The sequence below is a fragment of the Oncorhynchus masou genome, chromosome 13, assembly GCF_036934945.1.
Source record: "Oncorhynchus masou masou isolate Uvic2021 chromosome 13, UVic_Omas_1.1, whole genome shotgun sequence".
NCBI classification, from domain to species: Eukaryota; Metazoa; Chordata; class Actinopteri; order Salmoniformes; family Salmonidae; genus Oncorhynchus; species Oncorhynchus masou.
Window position 1 is genome coordinate 90530454 of NC_088224.1, and position 14408 is coordinate 90544861.

The 14408-nt window shown below is 47.8% G+C and overlaps 1 protein-coding gene across 1 annotated transcript in view; it reads left to right on the top strand.

Annotated features, from left to right (window-relative positions):
* Positions 1 to 333: 333 nt before the first annotated feature.
* Positions 334 to 14408, top strand: part of cux1b (cut-like homeobox 1b) — a 176638-nt gene continuing 162563 nt past the window's right edge. Inside the window, exon 1 of the mRNA XM_064985583.1 lies at positions 334 to 462. Coding sequence (XP_064841655.1) covers positions 400 to 462 — 63 coding nt within the window. The 5' untranslated portion in view covers positions 334 to 399. The remainder of the gene's footprint in view (positions 463 to 14408) is intronic.

Here is a 14408-nt window from a genome sequence, read left to right on the forward strand (position 1 = left end):
TATACTTGCTACGCGAAGCACAAGAAGTATGAATGCTTTGACTTCTGCTTGAGGCCATATCACCATAAATGCTACGCGGCCAATGCAGACGTCAGAATGACCACGAAGCGCCCTTAATTAAACCAACAAAAGAGCTTGATTTCACAAGCCCATGTAGAAATCCAGTCCACATTTTACCCTATAGACACTTGCCATCTCTCGTTCAATAACCCTACTCCGTGGCAATATTGAATACAGTATGTTCCCGTTCAATAAAGTCCATTCCGCGCCACTGTTCGATCAGAAGGGCCTTATTCGAGAGATCCGTTCCGTGTTTTCCGCGCTCCCCTCTTCCTTTCCCCTGAACTCCAACCCTCGCTCTCTCTATCAGCTTCTCATTCCGTCTCAATATGTCTCAAGATGGCGGCCAATGCGGGATCAATGTTTCAATATTGGAAGCGTTTTGATTTACAACAACTGCAGGTCAGTCTTTTCTCCTTTTGAGTTGTTTCGTACCATTTCAAATCTTTCGCTACGTGGACGATATGTTTTGTGTTCGACTGGCTTTTCTGTCGGTATTTTGATCCCGCTTGTAAGAGAGAGAGAGAGAGAGACCGACCTCTTTTCGCATTGATGAAAGTGGCTTTCTAGCTGATCGGAAATTGATCGTCTTTGTTAAATTCCCATCGATCGTCTGGCGCCCTGGCGATGCCGCGGGGTAACGTCGTTATTACATAAATACATCATTCGGGATGCTGAGCAGACCACAATATCCAATCAGAAATACACATATGTCTCCTTGTCAACTTTTTTTGTTGTTGTTTGCATGCAGTAGTGTGGGCCAACTACCTGCTTGTTAGCTTGGTCAGGAGCTCTTGCGTTTCCTGATTATTTATTTTTTGGAGGAGAGGAGGTTGGAAATGAAGTGATCCTACGTCGATGCTGGCGAAGTGATGACAGTAGTTAGCTATCCATTTCGTCAAACCAGACCCAAACGTTTATACAAGGTTATTTTTGTTTGTTATTTTGGACGGTAACTTTCTAGACCACAATCGATTTGAACACCATTCGCTGTATTTTAGGGAGAGGTAGTTCACCTAAGCGAATTAGCTAGTTGCTAACATGAGCTAAAGCTAACTTGTGTTTTTTTTTGTGTGTGTGTCGTCGACTCCCAGAAGTTGTCGTGTACGTGGTAACAGTTCCAGATAGACAGCAGCTTGGTCAACCCGGATTAATCTCTTTTTCTCATTTAATATATATTATATATATATATATATAACATTTCCAACAATGTTTTTTTGTGTTCGTTAAATAAATAAATAAATAAATATATTTATTTATTTAACGAACACAAAAAAAACATCGCTATGCCAGACACGTGACACATTTTGACTCGCTTTTCAGCAATTAAACGCTTTTCAGCAATTAAACGTTACGTTGTATTTGTGGAATAACATTTCATTAGTTGTCAGGAAGGTTATGAAATAGGTGGGAATGTGCCAAAGTTGGAAGAAGATAATAAAAATAATAAAATAAAAAACATTTTTTTTTTGTAGGGGAAACAACAATAGTGAGAAATACATTTTCAATAGGGCGCTAGTCTACATTTGTGCTTGGCCATATGCAGACTGAGATGCACTCATGCTCTATAATCAAGGCTCATCTCCATAAAACCAACTGTATTTGATTCCTTCTACTGTTGCTTGTGATTCATCTAGAGATCACAGAAAATATTTCAGTAACTTGCGTGCTCTCTCTACCTTTTAAAATGTATTTTCTTCCTCTTTGAAGTTGAGTGTGTAAATTTGTCTGGGATTTGGCTTTTCCTCAATTGACTGCCAGTGCAGTCTACTGTACTGCCTGGACATGAAATATGCATCGCATAAGTTTGTGATGAGGCCCTGTGTAATTATGGCAAAGGCCTATCAGAACCGATTAGTCAGGACAGTGAATCTGTGTGCGTGTGGAGCGGAGGCCAGCAGGTCTGTCTGGAGGATAGGAACCAGCCAGGGCTGTGAGCTCAGAACATTCACTGTCTATTATTGATGCTGTCTTATTTACTCCCCCTCCCACTGTGCTGTCGGCTCCTAGAGGACTGCCTTCCAAGGAGAATCTCTGATCATCTCGGTCTGTCTGTACTCAGGCTTGTCAGTTGTTTCCAATCTCATTAGGCAGCTCCCTCCCTCTCTGTCCAGAACCGGGTGCCTACAGGGGTGGATCCTGCTGCATTACATTGGTTGTCTTTTAGTTTGTGGTCATGAAAATCCTGTAACAGCCTCAAAACAGAACAGACATCCATAGCAGTTGCATGTGTTTAGGACTTAAATACCAGACTGCTTGTTCATGGCCATTTTAAAGGCCTATTTGAACTGTTTTATTCTCTCAATGAGAAACCACTACTGGACAAAGTTCTTTGAGCTGTTATTTGGTCTCCCTAGGTTAGGGCTCGAGCAGTGATCACCTGCCGGTCGTTCACGATCGACTGGTCGATCCCCAAAGTGTTCCTAGTCAACCACCAAACAATACTGTACAAAACAACGATAAAGCCTTGCGGTTTTTTTTGTGTTTGTTTCAGGCTGTTGGCGATAAGTGCATTTTGATTCAGCAGTCCGAGCACCGGGAAGGCAAAGAGCTCCCGTTTTGAACCATTTCACTTTTTAAATTATTTAACCTTTATTTAACTAGGCAAGTCCGTTAAGAACGTCTGAAGGTAGAGCTCTGCCTATCCGGCGGGGCCCGCTGGCCAATCAGATAGCTAAGATCACCATTTCCTTGAGCCATAGACCGTGAAAAGACGCCTGGAACGCACGGCAAGGTTCATACTGGTGAGATTGAAAACCTTTTAAAAACCATGACTAGAGGGACTCAACGAATACAGCAAAGAGCTTCTGTTTTTATAAGTGAGCTCATGTTTAACTTTTTCACTCTGCACTGTCAACACTTTCTATTCAACACTGTTATAAGCCATAAAATGCATGGTTTTTCCCTACTTTCCCTACCCACACGACAACCAGCACTGCAGCTGCAAAAATGCTTTTAGTGGGATCTCATTTAGCGGGATCTCACTGGAAAATGGATCATAGTTGATGACATGGTGACTATCAATACAGATGGAGAAAGTTTTACCGTCCCTAATCATTTACAGCTGGGTTCAGTTTCTTTATAAGGTTTCATCTTTTTCCTGGCGTTTTCACAGTGCTGCCGGACAACATGGATTTTATTCCTACCTGAGATGCCTCAAATATACCCAACATCCAATCATTTCCTTCTACCTATTTAAAAGTGTCCAACTCATAAAATGTGCTTAATTCATATGTTGGGTTAATTCAAACCTGATTCAGGTGCAGGTCGATCCCAGCCTTCTGGGGATGAGTTTCAAGTGAAGGGAACTTAGTATTAGTATAGGTGTAACTGATTGTATATCCCTAGTGTACAGAGGTAGGTGTAGGAAGGCCATGCACCCATGTGCAATATGGTGATCTGATCAATCCGTCGAAAGTTAGATTAGGTGACGGGAAGCAGATCATTTAAGGGCAACATCCAACATGAGTGGTTTAAATCTCTCAGCGGCTTGTCTGGTGTTGTCTGCAGGAGTATCAGTGTTAATTTATGAGGTGGAGGTCTGGACTGATGAGCTGATGTGGATATATTTACATCTCTGTTGCTACACCGAGTTTAGAGGAGACTGGCCGTTAGTATCGCGCTCTGCCAATCCAGTGACCAATCCTGCCACGGCTACTGTCTGTCTTCACATCTGTTCCTTTGTTTGTCTGTTTATTGAATTTGATCTGTGTTTTACGCACACACATCTCATACAAGATTTGAACAATTTGTCGTCAGCCTTGTGTTATCTTGGGGCTGTTTTGTTGTGTTCCATATAGAACTGAATATGTTTAGGAGTTAGTTGGCTTTGCTGTGTGTTGCCATGCCGACTTCATCATCCAGCTAAATATAGAGCTATCCTCAGTGCAGAAACTCAAGCTGAAATATATACCCCTCGTCTTGTTTCTAGTGTGAGCATCACCCCACACTGCCCAGACCCCCTACCTAACCCACTGACTCCCTGGCTGGCTGACAGCACTATGCCTGGACCCAGTGGCTGGCTGGCTGGCTGACGGCACTATGCCTGGACCCGGTAACTGGCTGGCTGACAGCACTATGCCTGGACCCAGTAACTGGCTGGCTGACGGCACTATGTCTGGACCCAGTAACTGGCTGGCTGACGGCACTATGCCTGGACCCAGTAACTGGCTGGCTGGCTGGCTGACGGCACTATGCCTGGACCCAGTAACTGGCTGGCTGGCTGGCTGACGGCACTATGCCTGGACCCAGTAACTGGCTGGCTGACGGCACTATGTCTGGACCCAGTAACTGGCTGGCTGACGGCACTATGCCTGGACCCAGTAACTGGCTGGCTGACGGCACTATGCCTGGACCCAGTAACTGGCTGGCTGGCTGGCTGACGGCACTATGCCTGGACCCAGTAACTGGCTGGCTGACGGCACTATGTCTGGACCCAGTAACTGGCTGGCTGGCTGGCTGACGGCACTATGCCTGGACCCAGTAACTGGCTGGCTGACGGCACTATGCCTGGACCCAGTAACTGGCTGGCTGGCTGGCTGACAGCACTATGCCTGGACCCAGTAACTGGCTGGCTGGCTGGCTGACGGCACTATGCCTGGACCCAGTAACTAGCTGGCTGGCTGGCTGACGGCACTATGCCTGGACCCAGTAACTGGCTGGCTGACGGCACTATGCCTGGACCCAGTAACTGGCTGGCTGGCTGGCTGGCTGACGGCACTATGCCTGGACCCAGTAACTGGCTGGCTGACGGCACTATGCCTGGACCCAGTAACTGGCTGGCTGACAGCACTATGCCTGGACCCAGTAACTGGCTGGCTGACGGCACTATGCCTGGACCCAGTAACTGTCTGGCTGGCTGACAGCACTATGTCTGGACCCAGTAACTGGCAGACGGCACTATGCCTGGACCCAGTAACTGGCAGACGGCACTATGCCTGGACCCAGTAACTGGCTGGCTGACGGCACTATGCCTGGACCCAGTAATTGTCTGGCTGGCTGACGGCACTATGCCTGGACCCAGTAATTATCTGGCTGGCTGACGGCACTATGCCTGGACCCAGTAATTGTCTGGCTGGCTGACGGCACTATGCCTGGACCCAGTAACTGTCTGGCTGGCTGACAGCACTATGTCTGGACCCAGTAATTGTCTGGCTGGCTGACGGCACTATGCCTGGACCCAGTAACTGGCTGGCTGGCTGACGGCACTATGCCTGGACCCAGTAACTGGCTGGCTGGCTGACGGCACTATGCCTGGACCCAGTAACTGGCTGGCTGACAGCACTATGCCTGGACCCAGTAACTGGCTGGCTGGCTGACGGCACTATGCCTGGACCCAGTAACTGGCAGACGGCACTATGCCTGGACAATGAAAGGTGACATAAATCACCCCTGAGCACCCACCCCCCCTTATTCAATCTGTATCAGCCAGTAACTGGCTGGCTGGCTGGCTGACGGCACTATGCCTGGACCCAGTAACTGGCTGGCTGACGGCACTATGCCTGGACCCAGTAACTGGCTGGCTGGCTGGCTGACAGCACTATGCCTGGACCCAGTAACTGGCTGGCTGGCTGGCTGACGGCACTATGCCTGGACCCAGTAACTAGCTGGCTGGCTGGCTGACGGCACTATGCCTGGACCCAGTAACTGGCTGGCTGACGGCACTATGCCTGGACCCAGTAACTGGCTGGCTGGCTGGCTGACGGCACTATGCCTGGACCCAGTAACTGGCTGGCTGACGGCACTATGCCTGGACCCAGTAACTGGCTGGCTGACGGCACTATGCCTGGACCCAGTAACTGGCTGGCTGACAGCACTATGCCTGGACCCAGTAACTGGCTGGCTGACGGCACTATGCCTGGACCCAGTAACTGTCTGGCTGGCTGACAGCACTATGTCTGGACCCAGTAACTGGCAGACGGCACTATGCCTGGACCCAGTAACTGGCAGACGGCACTATGCCTGGACCCAGTAACTGGCTGGCTGACGGCACTATGTCTGGACCCAGTAATTGTCTGGCTGGCTGACGGCACTATGCCTGGACCCAGTAATTATCTGGCTGGCTGACGGCACTATGCCTGGACCCAGTAATTGTCTGGCTGGCTGACGGCACTATGCCTGGACCCAGTAACTGTCTGGCTGGCTGACAGCACTATGTCTGGACCCAGTAATTGTCTGGCTGGCTGACGGCACTATGCCTGGACCCAGTAACTGGCTGGCTGGCTGACGGCACTATGCCTGGACCCAGTAACTGGCTGGCTGGCTGACGGCACTATGCCTGGACCCAGTAACTGGCTGGCTGGCTGACGGCACTATGCCTGGACCCAGTAACTGGCTGGCTGACAGCACTATGCCTGGACCCAGTAACTGGCTGGCTGACAGCACTATGCCTGGACCCAGTAACTGGCTGGCTGGCAGACGGCACTATGCCTGGACCCAGTAACTGGCAGACGGCACTATGCCTGGACAATGAAAGGTGACATAAATCACCCCTGAGCACCCCCAACCCCCCCTTATTCAATCTGTATCGTAGCCTATACTGACCCACAGATCTAAATTTGGCTAAAGGTTTAGTCCTCAGACAGCATCTATAGATGACCCCAGAAGACTTGGGGTTCTCTCTGGCATTATTGACTACAGGTATTACATTTTGATATCGGTGCTTGGTTGTACATCCAGGTATTACATTTTGATATCGGTGCTTGGTTGTACATCCAGGTATTACATTTTGATATCGGTGCTTGGTTGTACATCCAGGTATTACATTTTGATATCGGTGCTGGGTTGTACATCCAGGTATTACATTTTGATATCGGTGCCCCCCCCCTTGTACTGTATCGCTCCCTCCCCCTCCGTACTGTATCGCTCCCCCCCTTGTACTGTATCGCTCCCCCCCTTCGTACTGTATGTTGTATGTTATTTTGGACGAGAGAAGGCTGGGCTCCACCAGGTCTGCATGTCATTTAGGTCTCTTAGTTGTATGTTATGTTGGACAAGAAAAGGCTGGGCTCCACCAGGTCTGCATGTCATTTAGGTCTCTTAGTTGTATGTTATGTTGGACTAGAGAAGGCTGGGCTCCACCAGGTCTGCATGTCATTAAGGTCTCTTAGTTGTATGTTATGTTGGACTAGAGAAGGCTGGGCTCCACCAGGTCTGCATGTCATTTAGGTCTCTTAGTTGTATGTTATGTTGGACTAGAGAAGGCTGGGCTCCACCAGGTCTGCATGTTTCTCCTCACATAGTATTTTACCAGGACCATTTTAGGTTCCTATTTTTACAGGAGATGTGGATATTTTCCCCCTGTTTGTGTTTTAGTTTTAGACTCCTGGAAGTGTTATATTTTCTCCGCCTTTCTGTTGGTTTTGGGCTCAGCTCCATTTTGACAAGGGTATATAACCGGTGCTCAAGGCAGCCGCTGCCAACCCCCGGAGAGGGTTACGGGCTGGACAACCCCCCCCCCCCCGCAGAGGGTTACGGGCTGGACAACCCCCCCCGCAGAGGGTTACGGGCTGGACAACCCCCCCCGCAGAGGGTTACGGGCTGGACAACCCCCCCCGCAGAGGGTTACGGGCTGGACAACCCCCCCCCCGCAGAGGGTTACGGGCTGGACAACCCCCCCCCCCGGAGAGGGTTACGGGCTGGCCAACCCCCCCCGGAGAGGGTTACGGGCTGGCCAACCCCCCCCCGGAGAGGGTTACGGGCTGGCCAACCCCCCCCGGAGAGGGTTACGGGCTGGCCAACCCCCCCCGGAGAGGGTTACGGGCTGGCCAACCCCCGGAGAGGGTTACGGGCTGGCGCTGCCAGGCCTCTAAAAATAACACACAGACCACTGGCCTCAGCAGAAAACCTGCTCCAATTATGATGATTCATCTGGCTGTATACACAGGTGTGTGTGTGTGTGTGTGTGTGTGCGCTCTGGTTTTTAAACCATTTCAGCTGTGTTTCATATTGCAAAAAACTATGCATGGCCATTCCATTTCAAATGTTTACAATGGGACATGTAGCCAGTTACATGTCCTAATCTTTTGCTTTAAGTTAGTCTAGCTTTTTTACCAGAGAAAAGTAGCTAGACATCAGGCAGAGTGCCGTCTGCTGATAGAATATTTGGGAAATCTCATCCGAGTGGACGCCGAGCAGACATTACGATAAGCAGACATTACGATAAGCAGACATTACGATAAGCAGACATTACAATAAGCAGACATTACAATAAGACTTTTTTTTTTTTTTAGATCAAGTGTTTTCCAAACACAGTAAAATACTGAATTCTGCGTTAATGTGACTCCTGGTGTGTGTGTGTGTGTGTGTGTGTGTGTGTGTGTGTGTGTAGTGTACCTAGCTTGTATACTGATATGCGTTTGTCCATTCGACAGTTAGTTTACAAGATCCAAACCTGACCCTGTCATGGCTGTGCTCGAAGAACGTCTTGAAATTCCTGTTAGGGAGGGAGATATTAATCATCGTTTTTGAAGCGCTTCCCCTGACATTATTAACTTCCTGTTTTGGACTAATCACTTTTAGAATGCTGTCCATGCAAAGTCAACAGGCAGTCAGTTTAAAGGGGCCTTGCACTCACTTAATGCATGGCACACAGATGTAACCAAACAAAAGGACATTTAGTCTGCTTTGGCCTAATCTTGTGTGCTGTGAACTGGCTTTGCTCTCCGGTTGTCGAATGGTAATCTACCTCGTTCAATTTCAAAGGTTGTTTTTTACTAATCTTTTTGCCCCAGACTGTGCTTTGACCTTTTGAACTCTGCAGCTGTTTCACTTGAACTGGGCTCTTGAGGTCGTTTGACCCATTGACCCCGTGTGTTGCTAGTCTGACCTTTTTTTTTTTAATTATTTTTTTTTAAGAGCAACCAGATGATGGCCCTGCTATCTGGGCCCTGCTACCCAGTCTCATTGATTTTGGCTTTGAACTTGAGATCCTGTAATGACAGGCTAGTGTGGACTGGTGAGATCCCGTAATGACAGGCTAGTGTGGACTGGTGAGATCCTGTAATGACAGGCTAGTGTGGACTGGTGAGATCCTGTAGTAACAGGCTAGTGTGGACTGGTGAGATCCTGTAGTAACAGGCTAGTGTGGACTGGTGAGATCCTGTAATGACAGGCTAGTGTGGACTGGTGAGATCCTGTAGTAACAGGCTAGTGTGGACTGGTGAGATCCTGTAGTGACAGGCTAGTGTGGACTGGTGAGATCCTGTAGTGACAGGCTAGTGTGGACTGGTGAGATCCTGTAGTAACAGGCTAGTGTGGACTGGTGAGATCCTGTAGTAACAGGCTAGTGTGGACTGGTGAGATCCTGTAATGACAGGCTAGTGTGGACTGGTGAGATCCTGTAGTAACAGGCTAGTGTGGACTGGTGAGATCCTGTAGTGACAGGCTAGTGTGGACTGGTGAGATCCTGTAGTGACAGGCTAGTGTGGACTGGTGAGATCCTGTAGTAACAGGCTAGTGTGGACTGGTGAGATCCTGTAGTAACAGGCTAGTGTGGACTGGTGAGATCCTGTAATGACAGGCTAGTGTGGACTGGTGAGATCCTGTAGTAACAGGCTAGTGTGGACTGGTGAGATCCTGTAATGACAGGCTAGTGTGGACTGGTGAGATCCTGTAATGACAGGCTAGTGTGGACTGGTGAGATCCTGTAGTGACAGGCTAGTGTGGACTGGTGAGATCCTGTAGTAACAGGCTAGTGTGGACTGGTGAGATCCTGTAATGACAGGCTAGTGTGGACTGGTGAGATCCTGTAATGACAGGCTAGTGTGGACTGGTGAGATCCTGTAGTAACAGGCTAGTGTGGACTGGTGAGATCCTGTAGTAACAGGCTAGTGTGGACTGGTGAGATCCTGTAGTAACAGGCTAGTGTGGACTGGTGAGATCCTATAGTAACATGCTAGTGTGGACTGGTGAGATCCTGTAGTAACAGGCTAGTGTGGACTGGTGAGATCCTGTAATGACAGGCTAGTGTGGACTGGTGAGATCCTGTAATGACAGGCTAGTGTGGACTGGTGAGATCCTGTAGTGACAGGCTAGTGTGGACTGGTGAGATCCTGTAGTAACAGGCTAGTGTGGACTGGTGAGATCCTGTAGTGACAGGCTAGTGTGGACTGGTGAGATCCTGTAGTAACAGGCTAGTGTGGACTGGTGAGATCCTGTAATGACAGGCTAGTGTGGACTGGTGAGATCCTGTAGTGACAGGCTAGTGTGGACTGGTGAGATCCTGTAGTAACAGGCTAGTGTGGACTGGTGAGATCCTGTAGTGACAGGCTAGTGTGGACTGGTGAGATCCTGTAGTGACAGGCTAGTGTGGACTGGTGAGATCCTGTAATGACAGGCTAGTGTGGACTGGTGAGCTGTAGTAGTAGTGTTAGTAAATAATAATAATTATTGTAAAAATATATATGTATTTTATTTTTTACATTTGATTGGTTTAGCAGACATTTTCACCACTGAGAATATCAGGGATAAGTGACTGACTAGATGCTATGGGCAGATTAACATTCAGCTTTGTGTGTGTGTGTGTGTGTTTTTAAAATATTTCTAACACTTGAGCAAGGAACATGTCTTGTATGTGGAGAGTCTCGTCTCCAGTCTTTTCATACCAGGGTCTTGCTGATTGAATGTGTTTTTATGGGTTCGCTTCAGTCCACCTGTGTGTGTGTGTGTGTGTGTGTGTGTGTGTGTGAATTGTGTCCATTCACGGTAGCATCATTGGTTGTAATGCCCTTTAGAAGGGAAGCAGGGAAAGCCTATGTATTGTGGAGGGAAGGAGGGCCAGGCAGCCCAGTGGACTGTGGGCTGAGCCTGATTTTAGCCTTGTGTTGTTATTAATAGGGTCTTCACTAATTCAATCCAGATGCTGGGAGGAGACCAGTCAGAATTATGTTTTTAGGTATGAGAGAGAGAGAGACAGAGGATCCACAAACTGATTGAAAGGTGAATTGAGAGGTCTTTGTGTCTGTCTGTCTCTCTCTGGAACCTAGTCCTACTGTAGGCCTGTATGTGTGTGTTGTCTCTCTCTGGAACCTAGTCCTACTGTAGGCCTGTATGTGTGTGTTGTCTCTCTCTGGAACCTCGTCCTACTGTAGGCCTGTATGTGTGTCTGTTGACTCTCTCTGGAACCTAGTCCTACTGTAGGCCTGTATGTGTCTGTTGTCTCTCTCTGGAACCTAGTCCTACTGTAGGCCTGTATGTGTGTCTGTTGACTCTCTCTGGATCCTAGTCCTACTGTAGGCCTGTATGTGTGTGTTGTCTCTCTCTGGATCCTAGTCCTACTGTAGGCCTGTATGTGTGTGTCTGTCTCTCTCTGGAACCTAGTCCTACTGTAGGCCTGTATGTGTGTGTTGTCTCTCTCTGGATCCTAGTCCTACTGTAGGCCTGTATGTGTATGTTGTCTCTCTCTGGATCCTAGTCCTACTGTAGGCCTGTATGTGTGTCTGTTGACTCTCTCTGGAACCTAGTCCTACTGTAGGCCTGTATGTGTGTGTTGTCTCTCTCTGGATCCTAGTCCTACTGTAGGCCTGTATGTGTGTGTTGTCTCTCTCTGGATCCTAGTCCTACTGTAGGCCTGTATGTGTGTGTTGTCTCTCTCTGGAACCTCGTCCTACTGTAGGCCTGTATGTGTATGTTGTCTCTCTCTGGAACCTAGTCCTACTGTAGGCCTGTATGTGTGTCTGTCTGTCTCTCTCTGGAACCTAGTCCTACTGTAGGCCTGTATGTGTGTGTTGTCTCTCTCTGGATCCTAGTCCTACTGTAGGCCTGTATGTGTGTGTTGTCTCTCTCTGGAACCTAGTCCTACTGTAGGCCTGTATGTGTGTCTGTCTGTCTCTCTCTGGAACCTTGTCCTACTGTAGGCCTGTATGTGTATGTTGTCTCTCTCTGGAACCTAGTCCTACTGTAGGCCTGTATGTGTGTGTGTTGACTCTCTCTGGAACCTCGTCCTACTGTAGGCCTGTATGTGTGTGTTGTCTCTCTCTGGAACCTAGTCCTACTGTAGGCCTGTATGTGTGTGTTGTCTCTCTCTGGATCCTAGTCCTACTGTAGGCCTGTATGTGTGTGTTGTCTCTCTCTGGAACCTAGTCCTACTGTAGGCCTGTATGTGTGTCTGTCTGTCTCTCTCTGGAACCTTGTCCTACTGTAGGCCTGTATGTGTATGTTGTCTCTCTCTGGAACCTAGTCCTACTGTAGGCCTGTATGTGTGTGTGTTGACTCTCTCTGGAACCTCGTCCTACTGTAGGCCTGTATGTGTGTGTTGTCTCTCTCTGGAACCTAGTCCTACTGTAGGCCTGTATGTGTGTGTTGTCTCTCTCTGGAACCTAGTCCTACTGTAGGCCTGTATGTGTGTGTTGTCTCTCTCTGGAACCTCGTCCTACTGTAGGCCTGTATGTGTGTCTGTTGACTCTCTGGAACCTCGTCCTACTGTAGGCCTGTATGTGTGTCTGTTGTCTCTCTCTGGAACCTAGTCCTACTGTAGGCCTGTATGTGTGTGTTGTCTCTCTCTGGAACCTCGTCCTACTGTAGGCCTGTATGTGTGTCTGTTGACTCTCTGGAACCTCGTCCTACTGTAGGCCTGTATGTGTGTCGTCTCTCTCTGGAACCTAGTCCTACTGTAGGCCTGTATGTGTGTGTTGTCTCTCTCTGGAACCTCGTCCTACTGTAGGCCTGTATGTGTGTCTGTTGACTCTCTGGAACCTAGTCCTACTGTAGGCCTGTATGTGTGTGTTGTCTCTCTCTGGATCCTAGTCCTACTGTAGGCCTGTATGTGTATGTTGTCTCTCTCTGGATCCTAGTCCTACTGTAGGCCTGTATGTGTGTCTGTTGACTCTCTCTGGATCCTAGTCCTACTGTAGGCCTGTATGTGTGTGTTGTCTCTCTCCTGAACCTTGTCCTACTGTAGGCCTGTATGTGTGTGTCTGTCTCTCTCTGGAACCTAGTCCTACTGTAGGCCTGTATGTGTGTGTTGACTCTCTCTGGAACCTAGTCCTACTGTAGGCCTGTATGTGTGTGTTGTCTCTCTCTGGAACCTTGTCCTACTGTAGGCCTGTATGTGTGTGTTGTCTCTCTCTGGAACCTAGTCCTACTGTAGGCCTGTATGTGTGTGTTGTCTCTCTCCTGAACCTCGTCCTACTGTAGGCCTGTATGTGTGTGTTGTCTCTCTCCTGAACCTAGTCCTACTGTAGGCCTGTATGTGTGTGTTGTCTCTCTCCTGAACCTAGTCCTACTGTAGGCCTGTATGTGTGTCTGTGAGAGTTAGTGTGTTCTTTAGTTTTTCACTCTCTCAGATCCTTTTGTGAAACGTCAGTAAAACAGACAGTATTACTATGGAAATGGTAATAGCAGTCAATAAAACACTGTGTAAACTCAGAAATAAGACAAACAGTAGCATCGACTGTCTGGCTGCGTTAAACTATTTCAGTTCCAGACTGGAGGAATGCCCACAAGAAATATATAGATCTTCACCTCAAATTATTAGAAAAGTTTGTAACCATTTTAGACTAATTTCAGCATATTTCTACGACGACAGAAAACAGAATATAATGCTGACTGATTTAAAACCAATCCAATGCTGACTGAATTAAAACCAATCCAATGCTGACTGAATTTAAACCAATCCAATGCTGACTGAATTTAAACCAATCCAATGCTGACTGAATTTAAACCAATCCAATGCTAACTGGATTTAAACCAATCCAATGCTGACTGGATTTAAACCAATCCAATGCTGACTGAATTAAAACCAATCCAATGCTGACTGAATTTAAACCAATCCAATGCTGACTGAATTTAAACCAATCCAATGGTGACTGAATTTAAACCAATCCAATGCTGACTGAATTTAAACCAATCCAATGCTGACTGGATTTAAACCAATCCAATGCTGACTGGATTTAAACCAATCCAATGCTGACTGGATTTAAACCAATCCAATGCTGACTGAATTTAAACCAATCCAATGCTGACTGAATTTAAACCAATCCAATGCTGACTGAATTTAAACCAATCCAATGCTGACTGAATTTAAACCAATCCAATGCTGACTGAATTTAAACCAATCCAATGCTGACTGAATTTAAACCAATCCAATGCGGACTGAATTTAAACCAATCCAATGCGGACTGAATTTAAACCAATCCAATGCGGACTGAATTAATGTGAACAGTTTCATTATCCGCAGGCAGACTAGCTGTTGTCTCTGGGTCGGCCTGTCTGTCTCTGGGTCTGTCACAGTGAGATGAGCAGTATTATGTGAGTCACACAGCAGGGGGTGTTGGTTCCTGCCCGACTACATGAGCCGGCATTGCATTGAATCAACCAATGGTTGCATGCCTTGTCTATGTCCTATGATG